The following is an 11,321-nucleotide window of genomic DNA, read 5'->3' as shown; positions in this document are numbered from 1 at the left end:
CATGCATGCAAACGAAGGTCAGCTCAGGAAATTTCGCGCTACTGATGACAAAGAGGACAGATCTTTGGAACGCCAAGATCCATACAAAGAGATTGTGAAACGTTGTGACATTGAGAAATCGAACTGTCGGCATACACATTTGGAAGTAGTAGTCAATTAGATTATAGTAAAAAAATATGGTGAACAATTCAGTCAATCATTCATACGAGAACAAGAGAATAGTTGGATATTGTTGAGGACAATATAAGTAAGTACAATAAGAAGAAATCATTTTCAACCTGATTTCAAAATGTATTGTTGAATTCAAAAAAGATAATTTGATGATCTGGATACTTTAATCTAATGTAGTATAATATACTATAATATAATGAAGCAGTGAAGTAATATAATAATTTTGCGGGATTCGAGATGCTGTGAAAAAATGACATGTCCTGAAAATTTGGGAACTTGTATTTCATTGAAATGGAAAAATCTGATTCTGTGCAGATGCAACGGAAGAAGAAGCTCACCATCGTTGTGTTTCATTTTTGCAATGACCTGCATCATAAGCAACACTGCACTGGGATGAAAATTTATTCGATATTGGGGCACTTGTCAACTGAGGCTGGGCAGTTGCTACGGTCGGGACAGTGGGCCGGCCTTAAAAGTATTTCAAATGGTCAATTTATTTATTGTTCATTGAAATCACCAGCTGACTGTCTGTCATTGTTATTATTACCAATTTTTCGAATTCTAATAATGTCGACATGTTTTGTCACTTTTGGAATTTCTTTTGAAACTTCCAATGAAGAAGGAGGAGACGACGATGATGATGCTTTCGACGGTGCAGGAGTTTGCTGTAAATCATCTGCAGCAAAAATATTATAACAATACAAGAGTGATAAGCAAAGTAAAGTATAATAAAATAAAGTTACCTGCTAGGTTGTAATTTTTCACCCCGCCCCTCACATTCTGCAGCTGATTTAAATAAATCAAATTTTTGTTCATTAGCACCTTCGCACAGTGAAGCTGGATAAGCAACGCATCGGCCATCTTTAACATAATAGCGCAATGCGATTCTTAATTTGCTCCCATCGGAGCATGCAGATTGAAATTGTTGACGAAAGCAAGCATTTTCTTCCGCATTCACTAGAAAGGTGAAGAAGAAGGTGAAAAAAATAACAATATATATATATATAAGTTTCAAATTCAACTTACCGAAGCTGAGATATAAAAGCAGAACTTGAACACTGAACAGTACCACATTCTGGACTTGTGCCCATTCTATAAAATATACAATAGTAGAGAAAGCTGTTAAACTTTGGTTGAAGCGAAATTTTTGAAATGAAGCACGTTCCCCGTCTCTGCAACTAATTAACTATACGCGCATACATACATACATACATACATATATATATATATATATATATATATATATATATATATATATATATATGTATGTATGTATGTATGTATACGCGTATAGTTAATTAGTTGCAGAGACGTTGAACGTGCTTCATTTCGAAAATTTCGCTTCAACAAAGTTTAACAGCTTTCTCTACTATTGTATATTTTATAGAATGGCACAAGTCCAGAATGTGGTACTGTTCAGTGTTCAAGTTCTGCTTTTATATCTCAGCTTCGGTAAGTTGAATTTGAAACTTATATATATATATATTGTTATTTTTTCACCTTCTTCTTCACCTTCTAGTGAATGCGGAAGAAAATGCTTGCTTTCGTCAACAATTTCAATCTGCATGCTCCGATGGGAGCAAATTAAGAATCGCATTGCGCTATTATGTTAAAGATGGCCGATGCGTTGCTTATCCAGCTTCACTGTGCGAAGGTGCTAATGAACAAAAATTAGACTTATTTAAATCAGCTGCAGAATGTGAACGACGCTGTCTAAATTCCAACCTAGCAGGTAACTTTATTTTATTATACTTTACTTTGCTTATCACTCTTGTATTGTTATAATATTTTTGCTGCAGATGATTTACAGCAAACTCCTGCACCGTCGAAAGCATCATCATCGTCGTCTCCTCCTTCTTCATTGGAAGTTTCAAAAGAAATTCCAAAAGTGACAAAACATGTCGACATTATTAGAATTCGAAAAATTGGTAATAATAACAATGACAGACAGTCAGCTGGTGATTTCAATGAACAATAAATAAATTGACCATTTGAAATACTTTTAAGGCCGGCCCACTGTCCCGACCGTAGCAACTGCCCAGCCTCAGTTGACAAGTGCCCCAATATCGAATAAATTTTCATCCCAGTGCAGTGTTGCTTATGATGCAGGTCATTGCAAAAATGAAACACAACGATGGTGAGCTTCTTCTTCCGTTGCATCTGCACAGAATCAGATTTTTCCATTTCAATGCATATACAAATTCATACATTTTCAGCACATTTCATTTTTTCTCATCATCTCCAATCGCACAAAATTATTATATTACTTCACAGCTAGATTATATTATATTATATTATATTAGATTAGATTAGATTAAATAGTAAGTAAAATTATTTTTTTTCAATTCAACAATAAGAATGTCAATCAGTTGAAGATGATTTCTTCCTATTGTACTTACTTAGTTTGTACAAAACAATATACAAATGAAGAAAAATTCTCAAGAAAATGATTGAAAAAATTGTTAAAATTCAATTTTTCATATGAAATAATTAATTAATACGGTCGAAATTGTTTGCAGGTATTTCGATTTTCAATTGTCAAAGTGCCAAACGTTCACGTACAGTGGATGCGGAGGCAACGGGAACAACTACCGTACGGAGGAAGAGTGTGAAATTTCTTGCAAAGAACATCGTCAACCAGTATGCCCAAAGCGCACCAGTCCGTTGGTGGATACCAACGGGAATTTGTTCGACTGCTTTTTGCAAAGCTGTCCAAGTGATTTCAAATGCATATACACCAGTGAAAAGGCCTACTGTTGTCCGGATATTCTCAACAACGGTACCAAAATTGCACTGTGCAGAAACATTGTTACCTTTATCTCTTGTTTTATTACAGAAGTAGCGTCAAATTTGAAAACAAGACCGGCACTGTGTGAACAGAAAAAAGAGAGAGGATTTTGTGATTTATTCGAACTGAGATTCTACTACGACGTTCAACTGGAAGAGTGCAACTATTTTTTCTACGGAGGTTGTGGAGGAAATCAGAACAACTTCAAGCGTCTTTCTGATTGCAAACAAACTTGTGGAGGTCGTAAAGATTCCACGACAAGATGGAATCAAAAGCAAATTGCTGAAAAATTAATTCAACTTGAAACCACTCAAGGTGGTGAAGAACAACAACAACAACAACAGAAAAGCTCAGAGAAAAAGCCTGAGTTGAAACCATCACGGGTTGTTCAAGACAAAGATCCCGATCTGATTGTTGTCAACACTGTTTCTTCTGTAACCGTGAAGCCAGCGCAGCATACTGTGCAGACTAGCTTTTCTGATAGAATAGAATACGGTACCAGAAAACCGTCGGCTGAAAATTCTGAAGATAATAAATTCCAACGTTGTTCACAACCCGCAGTCAAAGGACACTGTAGCAGAAGACTGAGAAGATGGTAATTGATTGGAAACATAAAACATAAAAATTTGAATAATATGAAAATAATTATACCTTTCACTGGCAAAATTTGCTTTAAGGTTTTGGGATGCGAAAAAGAACCAGTGTGTGCAGTTCATTTACAGCGGTTGCGGCGGAAATGGAAACAACTTCCTCACTGAAAAGCATTGTACTGATGTTTGTGCTGGTATGCAGTTTTCGTGGAGGGAATTTTTCTTTTTCTTTCAATCGCACACACGCATGCAAATTTCAATTTTAAGATCCTTGTATGCTACCTAAAAAAGTTGGAGTCTGCAGAGGCGCTTTTCAACGTTGGTATTATGACCCTTCGGCAAACAAATGCCGAAAATTTATATACGGCGGTTGTGATGGAAATGAGAACAATTTTGTCGGCAAAGAGGAATGCATATCCGCATGTGTCAGAGGTGAAATTGGTGTTGCAAAATAAATCAAATTTTCACACTAAATGTGAATTTCAGGTGATTCAAGCAGTGATACTATTGGAGTTGACGACACCGATGACAATGACTACGAAACGACTGGTAAATTTTAGATTTAATTCAAATTTTTCATTTTTACACTTTTTACATGGCTTATTGATTGTAATAATTATAATTTTAAGATTATACTGATGAAGAAAGTAAAGATACTGAGCTGGTACAAAGGTTGAAAGCTGCAGTGAGTTTTCCAGCTATGAAAGTCAACAGTGAGTGAACAATTTTTTAATTTGAAGAAATCTTTTTTGAAATGGAGTGAAACAATTTATTTTAAAACATTTAGACAACGAAGATCTCTTTCAGCCAATTCCAATCGGCTGTCTTCAGCCCGTAGAAACTGGTAACTGTGATGGAGTTGATGTCCGCTGGCATTATAACAAAGGCAATCACAAGTGTGAAGCATTCGTATACACCGGATGTAATGGAAATGACAACAATTTCGCATCACAGCTGGAATGCGTCAACGTTTGCATTGAACGTACATATTAGTTTATGTGATTGAAAGAAAAGAGGAGGAGGAGAAAATTTTCAAAAAAGAAAAACTCTTTCAGGCTTACCGCTGAATGTTTGTCATCATCCGGTTGATAAGGGTACTTGCAAAGAAAGCTACAACCGTTGGTACTATGACAGACCAAAAGGTGCGTGCAAGCAGTTCTCATATTCAGGATGCGGAGGAAACGGGAACAACTTTGCAAATGAAAAAGAATGCCTCAAAATGTGCAATGCGCGTAAGCATTTTTAGCATATTCGATTTATTGCAGATTTATTTATCTTCTACTTTTAGAAAGTGAAATTGACTATCCTGCATCCGATGATATTTGCTATCGTCCACTGGATGTTGGATTTTGCAATGACGAGTTCATTCGATGGTATTATGATCCATCAATTGGAGATTGCAAATTGTTCATTTTTACCGGATGCGGTGGCAACGCTAACAGCTTTTCTTCCAGTCAAGAATGCAGAAGGAGATGTGTCCGAGGTATTTTTCTTTTTTGCATGCATAGCACACAATTCCGGACTCGTGTAATTTGATAAAATTAACATTTAAGGTCAAAAGACAGAAACACTGACCGTTCCAAATGTTTTACAGCAAGTCGTTCACAAAAGTGATCAATTTAAAGAGACCACTGTTAAAAGTGATGATCTCAGTACAACAGAAAGCATATCAGAATTGGAAGAAAATTGGAACACGACTCGGTCAGAAAACGAACAAGAAACACCAGATGAACATGATTCTGAAGGCGATACTCATGCTGTTGTTCATGCAGTCATTGACAAAATTACAAAAGAGCTGAAAGAAAACCAAACCGCTTCTACAGTAGGGGATCTTGAAGAAACACTGGTTGATCTTGTTGCAGAAGGAAATACGTCTGTCGATTTGAATACTCGAGATGGTAGAACTATAAGATTGGATAAAGATAGTTTGACAAAAATTTGCAAGCAATTAGCGCGACGAATTAAAGTTGACATGAATGATGAAATTTGGCAGGGTAATTCTTTTTGATTTCAAAATTTCATCTAGATAGATAGACAAATTAATTTTATTACATTATTGTTGTTGTGTTTTTAAGCTTCTCGAGAACATTCCATACCCCTTGTGCCCGTATATACAGGCGAAAATGGTCAACATTCTGAAGGCCAGATGCCCGGAAGTGCGATCGTATTTGCAATGATTAATGATGAACAGGATCCTTTGGCAAAGTGTCTTGATGAATTGGTAAGCAATTGTTCGACCAAAGTGTAAGATGTCCCCTCACGTGTATAAGATGAATAATAAAAATACATCGTGTTCAAAACATAAGATGTTCATAACAGGAGCAAATATTTTCAGCATCCAGGAAGATGCTCAAATTATGTTGAACGCTGGTACTACGATCGAGGTACTAAAAAATGTCGAAGTTTTCAATACGGCGGTTGTGGTGGAAACCGAAATCACTTTTATTCAAAAGAAAATTGCATATTTCATTGTGAAAGAATAGCTGATGGTAAATTTGAATCGACATGCTAAATTGAACATTGCATAGAAGTGTTTTTCATTTTCAGAAGTAGAAAAAGAATACGAAGAAAGAAAACAAGCTCGAGAAGATGACGGTAAAAAAATCATTCATCCATTAATGTTTATTTGAAAATGTTTTTTAAATTTCTTTAAGTATTAAAAAATCAAATCAAATCAAATTAAATATCAAAACAGCACTGCCAAAACTAAACTTTTTCACAATCAGTTGTATTTTCTAAAAATTCAGTTTGCATAGATTACAATGCATTTTTTGTGCTTTAGATTCTGAACCAGAAGTCACTGCAAGCCCGACCTGTAAGTGTAAAGTTGTCCATTTGACATTATATTTTCATTTGATAAATTTCCATTTTCCAGCGGCGCCTGGATACATTCCTCCGGAAGAGAAGCTTACGGATTCACTTTCAAAAGACAAAGATTCACCAAGTATGAAAATATTTAATTCGTGCAATTATTTGTGAAAAAAATTCAACCAGATGAGATTTTAGGAACAAAAATGACGCCAACTGATAAAAATGATAGAAACTTAGATAACAGTAAATCAAGCAGTTTAATTGTTGCATAATTTAGAATAGTAGTAGCTTGATTGTTGGAAAACTTTTAAAAAAAATAAAATCTAAAAATCAGTATTGGAGGGTTCTGAGAAATAGACAAATTTGAGCAAGTTTACAATTTTATCAGTTCAAATTTTCACAAATGATACTTTATTTAGAAGCTCCAGGATTTGAACCGAAAAATGTTTTCTCCGGTTACAAAATTACACCAGAACCGGATGTTCAACAAGGTCCAACAATCTCACCGCCCCAACCTCCTCCACTTTTGCATGTAATGGCTCCTCCTACTTTTCCTGAACAAGAAATTCGTTACATTCCTGGTATGTAGTATCGTCGAATATTTTTGTACATGACAATAAATGGAAAATTAACTTTCGTCAGGTGAACTAATGCAACAAGAACAACAGTTGTACAATAATAATGAATATTTTCCACCGCCCACAATAAGCGCTTCCGAGTTTGAATCTTCACCACCTTATGTAACACCTCCAATTTCAGTTATGCATTCACCGCCTCCACCTTACGGTAAATTTTTTTGCACTACAATTTTCCTTGAAGTGATGATGTACACGTAATACACTTTTGGCATGTATTTTAGCTACTGCTCAAGTGCCATATCTTCAGTCAGTTGCACCCACCTCACCTGCTCCTTCATTACCAGTCGAACCATATGGTAAAAAAAAATTTTTCTACTTTTTTTCACATGGCAAAATAAATATGACTTTTTTGCTTGATTAGGTGTAGCTTCCGGTCGACAGCACTACAGCAGTCGCCTTCCACCCCCCTGTGCCAGCGGTGAAGTTCCGGTGAAGAATCACGATGGATCATTTTTGCATTGCCTTCCTGGTCAAATGACCTGCCCGCCCGACACTAGTTGTTATTACAATGGTCTCGACTATTACTGTTGTTCTCAAGCACCGGATCAATCAATAAAACAGTACATGCCATCTACGGCAAAGCCGTACTAGCTCAAAGGCTTTTCGCCACATTCAGGTAGCTAAAATACCTGCCTACTCATACATTCCACATATCAAGCCCTTATTACCTGCTCTGTTTGACCATTGTAACATCCTTGTTGTCATTCATTGTACAAATTGTTTTTCCGCTTTAATAAAATAAAATAAAATTTATGAAATTTTAAAAAATCTTTATCAAATGAATTTTTTACTTTTAAAATAATAACTGAATTTTCTTAAACTTATTCATACCACAAGTACAGTACTCAGTAAAAAATAAATGAAGTAAGGTACAAAAGTGAAAAGAATTCAAACATTCATTATTATAAAAATGGATAATTTGATTTTTACAAAATGATGAAGTAAGTTTTTTTAATAAAAAATTAACTTTTGAATGAAATATTTGAATGTGAATAATAAAATAGATATAATAAAAAATAGTTTATTTGAAAAAAATAACAGCGCATGTATGCAAGAGGTTTTTTTATTTAAAATTAAAAAACATACTGTAATGTTTTACGAATTTGAAAAAATATACAGAATTTATAAAAAAGAAAAAAACTTAAAATAGTCGAAATGAGAGTGCAGCATGACCTCGACCTATATTTAAGCTAATTAACGAGACGGAACGTGAAAGCTGCTGTGCTTTTCCGCTTGGTGTGCTTTTGGCTTGCTCAATGTTGCCGAAGACAATTGAATAAAGAAAGCACAAACGCCTGCTTCTAGTGTTATAAAACAGAGACCAATCTTCGCATACGTCAAAACAACCAACTGTCATTTTTTCCCTCTCTCTCTCTCTCTCTTGCTCTCGCTTTCTCTCTCTCTCTCTCCCTCTCTTTTATATATATAACTAACTGCTTTTTCACTAGCTGCGAGCTTAGCTCATTTGTTTTCAAAATTCCATCTTATTTAAACTGTTCTTTTCACTTGATGACAAATCAATTATTATTATCCATCTATTTATTTTCAATCACAATCATTCCATTTATATTTGGTGAAATAAAAAATTGTGAAAAATTTTGTCAACAAGTTAATATTGAAAATAAACATTTGATCAACGAATTAACTATACTCAAATATGAAAGGTAGGTAATAAGCCATGTGTGTGTGGGGGTGTGGGTGTTTTTTTTTGATTGCTTTGTTGCTGTTCCAGAAATGCCGATCGCAAGAGAATTGACCGTTTGGAAAATCTGTTGTCCAAAACGATGGACACTGGAGATGATGGTGAAATTTACGACGAAGAAGATCAACTTATTGCTTATACAACGGCAAAGCCGCGACAACAGCAGTGGAAATTGTCCCGTCGGCAGAGCAATTTCACATCCAACATTGTGCAGATCAAAACGTTGGAAGAGATGAAACAGCCGTCCGAACTTTTAGCCTACATGGAACAAAGTGAAAAGCAAATTGAAAATCTACTCTTGCACACTGAACAGTTGGAAAAGCGCCTGAGCAGGCTGGAGCTTGAATTCAACCAACGCCTGTCCACTCTGGAGGCGTTGGTTCCTGTTGAACCGGCGGCCGCCAGTGGGATGAATAATTTCGTGGACCCTGGCGTGGAGAAATTGGAATGGGAAACGGATACGATCACGACCGATTCGAGCGGCAGTGGCGGCGGCCACGTCTCTGGCGGATTAGCATTCGCGAGGGGTGGGTTCGGTAGGGCAAAAGAGTGGGAAAAGTCCATTTCCGAACGACTGGAACGCCTGGAAAGCCAAGTATCCAACTGTTGTGCGCTGGTGAAAAGGGTCGAAGAACGCGAAACGCTGATCGCCAGCCAAACGTTCGAATCGAGGCGAGAAGTTGTCAAAACGCTCGACTTGATCAAACGATTGCAGATGGATCAGTTCAACGCGATTCAACACTTGAAACAATCGAACAACCGCTTCGAAACCGACCTGCACCGCTACGGAAGTAAGCTGAACAATTTGAGGGCTAATTTTTTGAACATCTCCGTTCACGAGCTCAAGAACAACAACAAAGATTTGGAACAGGATGTCCAACTTGCCGAAATCCGACTCGAACTTATGCGAGCTGAGAAGAAATTTCGTAAGCATATTGGAAAATTTTCAAAAAATTTACACTACGCACATACACACACACACACACACGCACTCACACATACCGTTTGCTCTTTTTTCTTCACCTTTTCTCTCTTTCTCTCTCTCTCTTTCAGCGCAAATTGACATCCAGCTAAAAGATATCTATCTGAAATTACGCTCCAAAGCTGACTATGCCACTTTGAAAGAGCACTCGAAAGATATTTTGAAATCTTTGGACACCATGGAAAATATACCTAAATTCAACCGCAGCCTGAACAACGCCCTGTTGCGCATATCGCTGTTGGAAGAACAACTGCCGAACGGTAATCATTGTTGCGATCATAGAATTGCCAACTCGAAAACACAGACAAGACAGTTTGTTTACTTACTTTTTTTCCTTGTTTGTTTGTTTTCAGATTGCACTTTTGAAACTGCATCCCAAGCGGCTACTTACCACAGCGGCCTCCACTTGTTGCACTTGAAAAATTACAATACTACAGTACGCGTCTATTGTGATATGCAGGATGAATTGGGCGGTTGGACGGTAATTCAGCGTCGACTGGACGGCGGTGTGGATTTCAATCAAAATTGGACCAATTACAAAAACGGCTTCGGCCAGTTGGATTCCAACTTCTGGCTCGGCAATCGGCACATCCACGCCATGACCAGCAACGCGAAATACGCTTTGAAAATCGAAACCATCGACGTTTTTGGGCGTTATTTCGTCGCCAAGTATGCAAATTTCAGCCTGGGTTCCGAAGTGAACGGTTTCGCGTTGCACGTCGGCGGCTATACGGGCAATTTGAGTGACGCGCTCAGCGAACACAACGGCATGCGCTTCAGCACCGGCGACAGGGACCAAGACGCCAGCAGTACTCACTGTGCGAAATTTTACGAAAGCGGCTGGTGGTTCAACCATTGTCAGAAGGCGAATTTGAACGGTCGTCACGATATCGGCATGATATGGTTCGACATCAACACATCCGACTGGATCCACCTGAAACAGAGTACAATGAAAATTCGACCCTCCCACTACAAACCCGTCGTTTGACATTCCACCTCCTTATAGTCAGTCTCTCTCTCTCTCTCTCTTTTATTACCACAAATATTAATTACACTTGAAACGAAATATTAAAACATGCACATATTTCTGCAAATTCATATCGGCATACATTTATTTAGATCTTTTTTTTCGTTTCTGCCATTTTTTACAATACTACAACATTTAATAAAGCTAAGCAGCCGTGTAAATCAAATTATACACAAAGAATAAGATATACAAAAAAGAAGTAAAAGAGATAGAAAAATAAAGCATGATGATGATATACAAGCACATTGTTAAATTTTTTTTAAAAATTCATGTATGAAATTTACGATAGTGGTGATTTCATAAAATGGTTTCTTTTTTGTCATCCATTGTCCAAATGCAGCAATTGAAACTTCATCTCACGTGAACAGTCGGCATATGGTACAAAATACGGTACAATTGCGGATGAAAAAGCAAAAGAAAAAACCAACTGCAGTTAATCGAAGAAGTTCAACAAATGAAAATTATGATCAACTGATCTCTGATGTTGTTCCTTTGTTCGATACAGGCTCTGAGCCTGACGTCGTCGTGGATGCCCCAGGCTTTAACAGTGCACCACTATCAGTCGCCATAGAACGTGGAGGAACAATTTGAATCAGTCTAACACCAGAAACA

The 11,321-nt window shown here is 37.0% G+C and overlaps 4 protein-coding genes across 4 annotated transcripts; all 4 read left to right on the top strand.

The window, feature by feature from the left end:
• The first annotated feature begins 1 nt into the window (after nucleotide 1).
• Tsp_03280 (hypothetical protein) lies at nucleotides 2–867 on the top strand. The gene is made up of 2 exons (XM_003379576.1): nucleotides 2–145; nucleotides 487–867. Exons 1-2 carry the CDS (start codon nucleotides 2–4, stop codon nucleotides 865–867), a joined length of 525 nt encoding a protein of 174 aa, XP_003379624.1.
• Nucleotides 868–1,559: 692 nt separating this feature from the next.
• Tsp_03279 (conserved domain protein) lies at nucleotides 1,560–2,149 on the top strand. The gene is made up of 3 exons (XM_003379575.1): nucleotides 1,560–1,623; nucleotides 1,691–1,903; nucleotides 1,971–2,149. Exons 1-3 carry the CDS (start codon nucleotides 1,560–1,562, stop codon nucleotides 2,147–2,149), a joined length of 456 nt encoding a protein of 151 aa, XP_003379623.1.
• Nucleotides 2,150–2,292: 143 nt separating this feature from the next.
• Nucleotides 2,293–7,589, top strand: Tsp_03278 (putative kunitz/Bovine pancreatic trypsin inhibitor domain protein). Its single transcript, XM_003379574.1, has 19 exons — nucleotides 2,293–2,324; nucleotides 2,691–2,950; nucleotides 3,008–3,554; nucleotides 3,637–3,743; nucleotides 3,817–3,981; nucleotides 4,036–4,098; nucleotides 4,179–4,262; nucleotides 4,337–4,531; nucleotides 4,605–4,781; nucleotides 4,838–5,032; nucleotides 5,103–5,543; nucleotides 5,625–5,770; nucleotides 5,885–5,933; nucleotides 6,097–6,144; nucleotides 6,425–6,493; nucleotides 6,780–6,941; nucleotides 7,003–7,146; nucleotides 7,220–7,294; nucleotides 7,366–7,589. The coding sequence occupies exons 1-19, from the start codon at nucleotides 2,293–2,295 to the stop codon at nucleotides 7,587–7,589; spliced, it is 3,183 nt and encodes a 1,060-aa protein (XP_003379622.1).
• Nucleotides 7,590–8,782: 1,193 nt separating this feature from the next.
• On the top strand, nucleotides 8,783–11,300 carry Tsp_03277 (putative protein scabrous). Its single transcript, XM_003379573.1, has 3 exons — nucleotides 8,783–9,626; nucleotides 10,036–10,626; nucleotides 11,050–11,300. The coding sequence occupies exons 1-3, from the start codon at nucleotides 8,783–8,785 to the stop codon at nucleotides 11,298–11,300; spliced, it is 1,686 nt and encodes a 561-aa protein (XP_003379621.1).
• The last annotated feature ends 21 nt before the right edge of the window (nucleotides 11,301–11,321 follow it).

The sequence above is a fragment of the Trichinella spiralis genome, assembly GCF_000181795.1.
Source record: "Trichinella spiralis strain ISS 195 chromosome Unknown Scfld2, whole genome shotgun sequence".
In the NCBI taxonomy this organism is placed as follows: domain Eukaryota; kingdom Metazoa; phylum Nematoda; class Enoplea; order Trichinellida; family Trichinellidae; genus Trichinella; species Trichinella spiralis.
This window is presented reverse-complemented; position numbering and strand designations above follow the sequence as displayed.